The 12,133-nt window shown below is 35.3% G+C and overlaps 1 protein-coding gene across 2 annotated transcripts in view; it reads left to right on the top strand.

Annotated features, from left to right (window-relative positions):
* Gmds (GDP-mannose 4,6-dehydratase) overlaps window positions 1–12,133 on the top strand; it is a 575,398-nt gene that overhangs the window by 117,084 nt on the left and 446,181 nt on the right. For both annotated transcript variants that reach the window (XM_036188740.1, XM_036188741.1), the window contains exons 3-4: window positions 6,140–6,227; window positions 9,132–9,241. In XM_036188740.1, the coding sequence (XP_036044633.1) occupies window positions 6,140–6,227; window positions 9,132–9,241 (198 nt within the window). The remainder of the gene's footprint in view (window positions 1–6,139; window positions 6,228–9,131; window positions 9,242–12,133) is intronic.

Below are 12,133 nucleotides of genomic sequence, written 5' to 3'. Positions count from 1 at the left end.
GTAAATGTTTTAATTCTATTAGCATTTGAAGTTAAAAGAGCAGATTTGATTCTTTTAGAGAAAGACAGCAGAAGACTTATGATTGGTAATTCAGGAGCAAGGGACAAGACTGGGCACAGAAGACAAGCAGAAAATCTTCCACACAATGTGGTAAAAGTGCGAGCTGTGTGTGGGTGGTAAGAGTAAAGAGCTTTTGTGTGTGCTACATTAATTTTAGTGGGCTGCTCTCCTCAGTTTTAAGAGACTATTGATATTATTGTAGAATGATCTATTAAGAGGAGTCTGATGATGAAACAGGTTTTATGTTCTTATGCTTAGGTCACAGTAAACACTACAGTGATTAAAAAATAGAAAGCATTGGAGAATTTCTAAGATTATCAGCTGCAGTTCCTGGTTATTCAAGACCATGATCTGTATAGTATTAGAACGTGTATAGTTGAATGACTGGGGACATGTCTGACCACATCTGAATCCAGAGGTCAGTGACAGCAGTTTTTCATGAATACAGACTTGTACCTCAATGGACTGTCAACCTTTAATGTGAACACCCACCTCAGGTTCTGTTAGAGTATGGCTTAGAAGTTTGGGATTGTCATTTCTTACATGTCCCTGGGTATTGTTGATGCTGCTTCCCTGTGAACAGATAGGATACCACTGCATAAAGGACCACATGAAGTCTAATGAATGACTTGACTGGGTGAACCAGTGCAGCCTTACTTTCCAACTATTTAAGAATTTTTTTATTACATTACAATTTTTTTTACTTTGCATGCATATATGTGTGTGTGTGTGTGTGTGTGTGTGTGTGTGTGTGTGTGTGTCTGTGTGTCTGTCTGTCTGTCTGTCTGTCTGAAGGTCAGAAGACAACTTGTGGCAGCTAATTCTGTTTTCTGGGGGATTGAACTCAGGTCATCAGGTTTGGCGACATATATTTTTATGTGCTAAGCCATCTTGCTGGCTTTACCCTCTGAACTACTTTAACTCCATTCAGATTCAGTTACTATTCAGAAATACCAGGAAACTTAGAAATAACTAGAAACAACATAGGATTGGTTGCAAAGTGTGGGCCAGGAAAAGGTCAGCATTGTAAGAGGCATGATGCTGTAGCTGCTTTGTTCTTCTGTTAGAAGAGGCCGACTTTGATTTGCTGTCAGTGGCACAGTTAGTTTGGCATAGAGAAGGATGTCAGTAGAGGCGTACGGCCAGGTCAGTGGGGAAAAATAACACAATTAATTAAGCTCCTTTGCTTTTACTGTACTTACAAAAACAAAGAAATGGCTAGAGAGATGGCTCAGAGGTTAAGAGCACTGAATGCTCTTCCAGAGGTCCTGAGTTCAATTCCCAGCACCCACATGGTGGCTCACAACCATCTGTAATGAGATCTGGCTCCCTCTTCTGTATATATAATAAATAAATTAAATCTAAAAAAATGAAATATTACAACAGGCATAGAAAACTCTCATAGAACTACATGTATGTAAAGGAATATCATTTTTCTTTTTTGAATTACTGGGGAATAAGAAGTTCATTAGAATTATTAAGGCAAAGAACAGACAGAGGGGGGTAGCATGACAGGGACTGCAGGGAGAGTTCAGACCCCAGCACCAGACACAGAGAGGCTGCGTGTCACGAGAATCAGATCCTCAGGGAGACAGAATGCTGAAAAGAATTAATTACTACTCTGTCCAGATTCCTTTAGATTCCTGAAGCTTGGAACATGCTTAATGTGGTGGCTGAAACTTCTGCATCTGATTACATTCTGAATGAGCCCTAAAGTAAAAAAATAAAATACAGTTATCTTTTATTAACATGCAAGGGGATTGGTTCCAGGATCCTTTGCACATATCAAAGTCTCATGACACTCAAGTTACATATATAAAATGTTATTTATGTATTGCTTATATATATTCTTTTGTATGCTTTAAATAATAACTAGGATAGTTATTATACCCAATACAGTGCAAACATTCCATAACTAACTGCATTAATTAGGGAACAAAGAAAAGTTTATTTTTGTTTAGGACACATGGATATAGCTGCAGTTTGTTGAATCCGTGGTTGTAGAGCCTGTGGATATTGAGGGTCATCTATATGCTTTATCTCTACTTCAGTTCTTACTGAGCAGACACTCAGAACAGTAGTTTTTATTGTTGCTTGGCTTTTACTCAGGATTAAAACAATTAAATAAAAGTGACCACATCCATACTTGTTTATTGTTCCTATTTTTTATAGTTAACATTATTATTGTTCTTATTATTTGGAGAAAAGGTCTTGGTGAATAACCCTGGCTTGCTTGGAATTCATGATGCTCTTTTTCTACCTACCATGTTTTGGGATTATAGGCATATGCCACCATGTCTGATTCTCTTGTTCATTATTTAATATCTGCAGATGTCTTCATAGTGAGGAGAATCAATAATTTATAGGCTTTATAGACAGTTACCCTGAAGAACCCTTATATACCGTATATATACTATATATATTCTGTAGCTTCCTAAAGCTAAAAGTCCATTTACTCCTCTGTTCCTTATTGACTACCACATATCAAGTAGCTGAATAAGCAGTCTAGTCCTCATAGCATTCAGCTCTGGGGTTTGGCTACTGAGTGGCTTATGTCTAAATCCTCTGTTCTTGTTGGCCCTGTGTCCTCAGTCCAGGTTCTTCATCCATCTAAGACTTTGTTTCTTCCTTTTTTTCTTCTTTGTTTTTTCTTTTTCTTTTTCTTTTTCTTTCTTTCTTCCTTCCTTCCTTCCTTCCTTCCTTCCTTCCTTCCTTCCTTCCTTCCTTCCTTTATTTGCCTATAAATAGAGATGATGAGCACATCTGTCTATGGTCCAAGATTCTTTGGAGGATGAGGTGAGAGAGTATGTATGAAATACTTAGCCAGTGAAGGTTTGTGAGATACAGGGTACTTCTTGATACAGAAGGGGCAGAGAGAGTGGATGGTGGCAAGCCAGGGACACATGTTGTAGAAGGTACTACTATAGTCTAACTCATGATTTACAACATTGAAAGCAGGCATGTTTTCTTGTGCATTCCCTCACATTTTTAGGGAAAAAAAATGATCAATAGGAGTGAAACCCACCATGGAAGTACATCTCAGCCCCGCAGTTTTAGATAGCTGACCACATGAGGTAACCACTACAGTGTGTGCTCACTTTGCACAGAGGAAAATGGGAGATACAAAGACTAATACTAAAAAAAAAAGACTAATACTAAAAAAAGACCAAGTTGAACTCTAAAAGCTAACATGCATCTCTGAATATAAAGTAATATCTTTTTAATAACCTTACAACAGCAACACAACATATCAGAATTTAAAATAAAGAATGGGTACATTGTGGATTTCCCTTCCAGGAACGAAACCATGACCACCTCTCCTGAGATGGAGTATCAAAACAGAAAAGAGACTAAATTCAAACACTGGTGATTCATGTGGGAAGTGTTTTAGAGTTTGGACTTCTTCCTGTTCGTTCCTTGATCTGTGAGCCTTTTTTATATTTCAGAAGCTTGGTACTTTGATTAGAAAAAAAGGCCTTTCTTCATATAGATTTCATTTTCAAACTGCAGCTTATACTGGCAGCATAAAACAAGTGTGCCCTTTGACTACCAATGGTGCAAGCTAGGCCTGTCAGGCAGTGTTCTCACTTCAGGCATGGTGATTGTAAAGATTTGCCTTACCACCAGTAAAGGCCAGTGTCTGCTGTGTAAATATCAGCTGCTGATCCAAACGCCAAAGATGAATGGCACTAACCATCCTCCTCCAAGAACAATTTAGACACTGGTGAATTTGGAATCCAATGCTGTGAATCACCTCTCTTCTTAATAAGTAATGAGAAAGCTTTTCTTTGTTTTAGCACCTACTTTGAACTCAACATTTTGAAATCAAACTATCTTTGTTTTGATATTGAGAGAACCTGAAATTTTCCTCTTTGACAGTTGACTGAGGCATGAGATTTGTATGTTCTCATACAAAACATCCTCTTACACTAAAGAACTTAGGTATTTCTAGCTAGCACAATTAATAACAGTACTGATTAAGTTTTTGTAAAGGTAACGGCTTATTTATTTTTCTCTGTTTGCTTTCCTAATCCACATCTCCTTTTCTCCCCATATCTTGAAAAAGGACCTACCTATTTCTTTCTGTAAAGGGAAAGCTGCTAATCTCAAATTCTGCAGTTTGCACACATTTTGGCTTGTCTTAATATTTGTATTTCACCTGCCTCAGAAGCAGACAGACTGAGCTTTCATTAGTTCTTAGAATAATACCTGTTGTCATGGATTAAGTATTTGGCAAGCTTTTCTTCCTTTCTACACATTTGCCAAATTTGGGAGTAAGTGGAAATTCAAACACACTTTTTTTTTTTCACTAGAGAAAAACAAAACAAAAACAAAAATTAGTGTTTATTGATTGCTTTTGTAGGTGTGACATTAAAGCCATTGCTTTTATTTGCTCTGACTTGGTGTCAAAGGCTGTTAAGATTGCAGAATATTCTTATCAAAGCCTTATAAATTTGTATGTTTAGGGCATTTCTCTGTTCTTTTGCTTATTGGAATATGTGATTTCTCTAGAATTTAGTAATTATGGCTGCCCAAATAATAATTATATTTTAATTATCAAATAAGTTACTTTTTTTAGAACAAAGAAAACTTCTACTGAATACAGCAGAGTACTTATATTGGAGAAATTTGAATATTAGTAATAACTTTGGTGTAAACACTACGTTTCTTATGTTTTAGTATATACGTAAAGTTGTTCCTTACTTAAAAATATTCATTAATTTTGTAGATTAGTTTGACTTTATAATGCAACAGCAACTTACAAAATTGGAGACCATAGAATACAATTAATTATAAGCTTAATAATAATACATTTCTATTTAATGCTTCCTAAATTTTAATGTTTGCTTACTAAAATGTCAGCCAAGTTTACAATATTTCTAAGGTATTTTCTTATTTACCAACTTTTCTTGGATTTTGTTCTTTTGGAAAATGGTATTTATGAGTGATTTTCTCTTGGCAAAAGCAGTTACCTAACACAATTATTAATTGTGTACATGCCATATCCTTAGCAGAAGTCAGTCTCTTGTGTATGCCATATAAAATGGCAATGACATTTCTTTCTGTTTGAAAGAAAGCCTTATGTGTTTATAATTCCCCTTTACACTTGGAATGTTTGAGTCATGCCAGGGATTAATTTTGGTTTGAAATAGACAGAAAACGATTGAGTTAAAATATAGAAGTGTATTCAGCTGTATCTACCCAACATTAGAAAGAACACTTCTAAAATAAGTCAAGGATTAAAATTGCCACTAGTGCAACTGGAACTCCAGCAGTTGGTGACATAAGCTGGTGTTGGCATTGGCAGCACAGAAGGGAGAAATTTTGACACAAGGAGGAAGTGGGACCAGGTGTGGAGCAATTTCTGTCATGTGTCAGACACAGTGGTCTTTCTTTAGTGTCGTACAGGTATGCTCTGCTCATTAGTGACTTTATCCTTTCATACTGACTGTGACCATATCAAGATTTTTTTTGTCTTAATTTTTTAACCTTTGAGTCTTTTATGTCTTAAGTTTAGTAATATATAATCTTTTCCTTAATCTTTATAGTTTGGCTTTTCAAATTTTCTACACAGCCTCACAATAACAACTGCTCTCTGGATTGTGTCTTTGCCTCCAGAAGTTGCTGTAACAGTGTGAAGTAGCACTGGGAACTCAGGGTAACTGTGGAAACCTTATGCTCTGTGTTAAATAGGTCAAGTCAGTTTCACAGCTGCAGCCTTAAGTTTGACAGCACTTTCAAATCAGAGATATTTTTGTCATCAGTATGACTGTGTATGTTTAGAAGAAAAACTTGAGTATCTGCAACTATGCATGAAGCCTTGTAATTATCTAATTACTTACATTGAGATTGACAGTACAAACCCTGGGTAAGGTCAGAAGCAGTGTGCTGGTAGCACACAGGCGGTAGTTAGTCAGAAAGTAAACAGTGGAACTATTTCTCATAATTAAAAAATTCCACTACAAGTACTATTTATACTTTTTTAGAACCATACATTAGCAAATGAACTTCTGAGTTGCTTATTAATCCTCATTTTATATTTATAATTTATGTTTGTCTTTCTATACTTAAAACTCAGGTCCATGGAATTGTACGTCGATCCAGTTCGTTTAATACAGGTCGAATTGAACATTTATATAAAAATCCACAGGCTCATATTGAAGGAAGTAAGTAATTTTCTTTCTCTAATTTTTTTCTGTTGCTCCCTAATTTTAGAAAAGATATTTTCAAATATTATTCATAGCCCATCTAGTCACAATTATTCACCCAGAAATTACTGCAGTGAATAACACCTGACCTGCAAGCTAGGGAAACCTTCCTTGTGGTTGCCCTAGGCTTAGTGCCTTCTTGGTTTGATTATATGAAAGTGGTATTCAGTAGATGGCTGTAAGAGAAATAGGCAAGACATAACCTTCTTCAGGTCAGATGTCCCTGCTTCTTCAAGTAACAACAGTTCTGTATTAAAGGAGCACTCTTGTTTTTTATATTTTGTTTAATTTATTCAAGTTAACTGACCTTTGTATATTGACTTTTTTGAAGATTTTATCATATGTTTTCTTCTAAGAGTTTTATGTTTTTTTATTAACTTTTAAAAATATTATTTAAAAAATTGTTCAATCTATTTTGATCATATTCTTCCCTTCTCCCAGATCCTCCCTAACCATGTAATTCATATACATTGAATTTTTAAAATAATTCTTAAATATGCTTTCAAATCTTGATGGTGATTCAAATTATATTTAAATTGCTTTAAAGATAAATATCAGGATTTACTGGCATTTTTACTTTTGTTGTTCTTAATTTGCCTTTGAAGAGCAGCATCATTTAGACAACACATCACAGTTTTTTCTCATTTTAGCTCTTCACTCAGGTGGTTAAAGAGACTATTTTGGTGCTGGGTGGTGGTGGCACATGCCTTTAATCCCAGCACTCGGGAGGCAGAGCCAGGCAGATCTCTGTGAGTTCGAGGCCAGCCTGGTCTACAAAGTGAGTTCCAGGAAAGGTGCAAAGCTACACAGAGAAACCCTGTCTCAAAAAAACAAAACAAAACAAAACAAAAAACAAAAAAAAAAGAGAGAGACTGTTTTGTACATGGAGACACAGAGAGATTGTAACTTTATCAAGGGCACATGCCACAATAAGGGCAGAGATCAGCTGAGGGCACAGGGCTTTCAAGTCTCTGTGTTACTTAGTGTTTCTGGTCATCAAGGATGCTACAGTGAGATTGTAACCCCAAAATGATTTAGGTTTTATGTGTGAGAAGAGTCAAAGGTTGGGTTACTTTTAGGTATTGGTATCATCAAGAAGGTGATCCAGTTGTTCATGGAAAGGGCTTTCCACCTAATGTTTAAATTACTTGTGTATCTTCCTGGAAGTTACTATATGTTGAATAGCTCTAATACAAAATACTAGGAACCTGAGAATTTTAGATTTGGATTCTTTTTTATATTTATAATAAGATGACATAAATAGGACCCAAATAGTCACATAGAATTTATAATGTTTCATATGTATTATATACATAATTTATACAATATTTTAAATTATTTTGTGCACAAACAGTCTTCAAGGTATGGATATTTTCATTTGTGGCATTACATTGTCAGTATTTCAAAAATTTTAGAATTTGGAATCACATCACATTTTGAAATCTCAGATGAGAAGTACTTAATATATATTATTTTTTGTATACAATGATACCATTATTGGATCTAGATGTAGACTAAGCTAGAAAACTGCTCACATTTTTAGAATAATGAAATCAGTATAAGAATCAGCTTCAATGTATTGATTTAAATAGATTGATTGTCCATTAAGTAGTTATGTTACTATCATAGACATATTACAGCCAGTTTAAGGATTTATTCTGTAAGGTACTTAAAAATCACAAGATAGTATTTGTAGGGTTTTTGTTTGTTTGGTTGGTTTTTTGTTTGTTTGTTTTTTACTCTTTTTACTCTTTACTCTTTGGGGGGGCCTGCCACCCAGAGCCCAAATAAATCACATGAAGGCTTATTATTACTTAAGAATGCCAAGCCTTAGCTTGGCCAGCTTTTCTTAAGTTAACCTGTTTACCTTTTGCCTCTGGGTTTTTATCTTGATGTCTTCCTCTCCTTCTTTTCTTGTTTCTCCTTCTCCCAGATTTCTCCTTCCATTTATTCTTTCTGCCTGCCAGCCCTGCTTATCCTTTTTCTCTGCCTAGCTATTGGCCATTCATCTCTTTAGTAGACTAATCAGGTGTTTTAGACAGAGAAAGTAACACAGCTTCACAGAGTTAAACTAATGCAACATAAAGAAATGCAACACACTTTACATCATTAAACAAATGTTCCACAGCATAAACAAATGTAACACATATTTTTTGTTTTTTTTGTTTTTGTTGTTGTTGTTTTGTTTTCTGGCAGAGCTGAGGACCAAACCCAGGGCCTTGTGCTTGCTAGGCAAGCACTTTACAACTGAGCTAAATCCCCAACCCCATGTAACACATCTTAAAATAATATTCCTTTCCACAACAAATATCTAAACAAAATTACTCAAAAAAAAGGTATCTTCTTTTTTATCAGTGTGTTGTAGATTTCTTTAGAGAGTACATATATTATTCTAGGGTCGTATTTCACTTTTATATAATACTTGTTTTAAATTCTTACAGCCCTATGTTAATTGTCTAACATGTTCAGCATATTACCATTTTTTAAACAAGTACATATGAATTTAACTATTATAAATCCACACAGACCTATCTTTATACATTATGTGTTTCTTAAAGATAAAAGTTATACTCTGACACTCAAGAGCCATCAAATACAATGTTTCTTTTTTGTTGTTGTTGGTTTAAGGGGATTGGTACACAGAGCAAGAACTTGCTAAGTAGTTCAGGCTAACTTCAGACTCAAGATCCTTCTGTGTCATACATAGTCCAAGTACTGGGATTGTGGGCATGGGATGTCACACCTGAGAACATTTCCAGTTTGACCTTTATTTTTACACATGAATAATGTGTATTTCAGCTTGGATATTGAAATGCTTTTCATGTTATCTCATATATGATGATCTTTTTCTAAATCCTAAAGACATGAAGTTGCACTATGGTGACCTCACTGACAGCACCTGCCTGGTGAAAATCATCAATGAAGTCAAGCCTACAGAGATCTACAATCTTGGTGCCCAGAGCCATGTCAAGGTAAGCTCTTCTCATTGCCATGGCTTCTTCGGCTGTGTCCTTGTGGTATTCTCTATGCACTCACATATATTGTTTCTCAATGCAGTAACAACTACTAGTTCTTATCATGTTTAGTCTTCAGTATTAGTTTGAGAATTCATCCTAATAAAAATACTTATAATTTTTAAGCTGAGGCTTCTGTTACTCAACAGTACAATGAAATCTTTCAAGTAACACTGAAGTAGTAGTTTGCATTCATTTTAAATTGTTCCCTATATTCAAGAGCCCCTGCTCAGACATTTCATATCATTCTGTGAGAGAAGTATTTGTTAAAATGTTATAAGGAGTAGCTTATTAAAATCTTTATTTTAATATTTATTTCTGGTAGTGGCTATATGCCTGGAGTGATCGATAGTTTTGTGTTGTAATATAGTCCTAAAAATTATGTTATTTGGGTTGCAATCATATGTTAAATTTAGCTTATTTTTTGTTGTGAATTGTGAAAAGACTAAGCCTTTTTTTTTTTTTTTTTTTTTGCCCTTCCCTCTTATTGTGACACTCTTAATATTGATTTCTTCTGTGTATTCATACCATTGGGTGTTCTGCCCATCTTTCTCTAGTCGTTCTGTCTGGAACAAGTCATAGTAAACTTGAGAAGCTCTTCCCAGCCTTCCAGCTTCTTCTTGGCTCAGGTTTTTGTGACTGTGCCTTGATGCTTCATTGGGTGAATGAAATGTGAAACCAGGTTTGATTCTTTCTATTTAGGTACCTATTCAATCAAGTGGTTAGTGGAGCTTAGAAATAAAAAACAAATGGTTCTAAAGTTTAAGAAAATCCATAAGTATCTATCCATGTGTTTTTCTCTGTTTAAAAAGCAAATACAAGGCTGGGTGGTGGTGGCACATGCCTTTAATCCCAGCACTTGGGAGGCAGAGCCAGGCAGATCTCTGTGAGTTCGAGGCCAGCCTGGACTACCAAGTGAGTTCCAGGAAACGTCGCAAAGCTACACAGAGAAACCTATCTTGAAAAAACAAAAAAACAAAACAAAACAAAAGAAGCAAATACAACAATTTTATTGGAGTATTTAAGACTTTTTCATGTTTCTCTATATTTTTCAGTTTTGTACAGAATGGGGGCAATATGCCTGCTTTCTACACCTATGCTGCTTAAGGCAGGAGTTAGGACCTGATTTAATGAACAATGGAATAAGCCTAGTCCTAAAACAACAAATTTTAAAAATTAAGGGTTAATCCTTGGGTTGCAGAATCCTTGGACTCAAAAGTTAAGAGCATTGACTGCTCTTACAGTGTACTTGGGTTTGATACCCAGCACCCACATTGTGGCTTACAAACATCTGTAACTCCAGTCTTAGGGTATCCAGTACCCTCTTCTGACCTCTTGATGCACCAGAAACACATGTAATTGACATAGGCAAAACACTCATACACATGAAATAAGTTCATCTTAAAAATAAAAACAAATAATGAATTGTATTAATTTATTATTATTATTATTATTATTATTATTATTATTTTCATTATTTTCCAATTTGAGATTGGTCCATTTTTCTCTGAGATACACCTGAAGATTTACAGACTTCCTTATCTGCCTATACTGTTTAGAAAAACAAACAAAACCCTATCTTTCTCTTTTCCTGTTTTTTCTTTGGGTGTTGAAGATGGGACGCAGGATCTCATACATACTACACATATGCCAGAGCTGCATTCTTTGACCTCTTGGTTTCTTAATCTATCATTCTGTGTTATATGTGGGCTTAAAATCTGGCCTTTGGAAGCAGGAGGGTCTTTATATTCTGCAGCTGGAGCTAGGGATTTTTAGTGTTTGTTTCTTCATGGTGAAGGCCTCTCTTAGGATTCTGTATTTGAGAGATTATCCTATTTTCTCCAGGGGAGTATTAGTTCTGTCATTTCAGGAATAAAGGACTCTTCCCCCTAGTTGAAGTGGTTAGCTTATCTTCCATACTTCTTTTGATATTCTGATCACCACAAAAGTATATTCCAGACAAAAATGGGGTGTTTGGGGATCATCATTTCATTTTTCAATTTCCCTATATTTCAAATTTTTCTTTTCTGATTGTAGATGGTTTATAACCTCTAGAAGCCATGTACTAGCATGATGAGAAGATGGAGAATCTCTTATGCTTATTTTACAGTCACTTTCCCCTACTATCTCTATATCAAATGTAATTGTCTTTTCCTTCCTCCAAAATATTTTAAAATTTCTCCAGTATGTTATATTTTCTTGAGTAGTAGTGAGTACAGTAGTGTTTGAGTATCATTCTGGAGTGATTGTAGTATAAAAATTGTAAGCAGAGACAGTTGATTTGATTTGTTCTAAATTAGTACAAATCAAATTTTCCTGTTTTTTTTTTTATAGTATTTTAGCTATTTTTAAAAGGGTCAGTTAATTGCCAGGAATGGTACTTAGTTACAGTTTAAAAATTTATATATTTCTTTATGTGTGAGGCATGCATATGTGTGTTGGGTGGACATATGTATGCCACAGTGCATGTGTGGAAGACAGAAGACAATTTTCAGTAGTTGGAGTTCTCATTCTACCATGTGGGTTCTGAGGATCAAACTCAGGTCATCAGGCTGGGCAGCAAGTTGTTTCATAGAGTCATTTCATGCCTTAGAATTTTGGTTTTTAAAATAATTTAATCTTTCAACAGATATTTGTTGTGCATATACTTCATACAAAGTATGGTATAGTAGAGAACAGAGAGATGTATGAAATCTACTTGTGCTGTTGAGGGATTCAGCTTAGTAGGGGTGATTGGTCCAAGTGTTAGAAGCTTGCACAGTGGCTTTGAGTCTATAGTGCCAGGTGAGAGAGAACTCAGACTGAGGGACTGGATGGCATCAAGGAGGAAAGGGAGAGCAGTAGCTCTGG

The sequence above is a fragment of the Onychomys torridus genome, chromosome 5 (genome assembly GCF_903995425.1).
Source record: "Onychomys torridus chromosome 5, mOncTor1.1, whole genome shotgun sequence".
Classification (NCBI taxonomy): domain Eukaryota; kingdom Metazoa; phylum Chordata; class Mammalia; order Rodentia; family Cricetidae; genus Onychomys; species Onychomys torridus.
The sequence above is the reverse complement of the archived record's forward strand: the minus strand, read 5'-3'. Positions and strand labels throughout refer to the sequence as shown.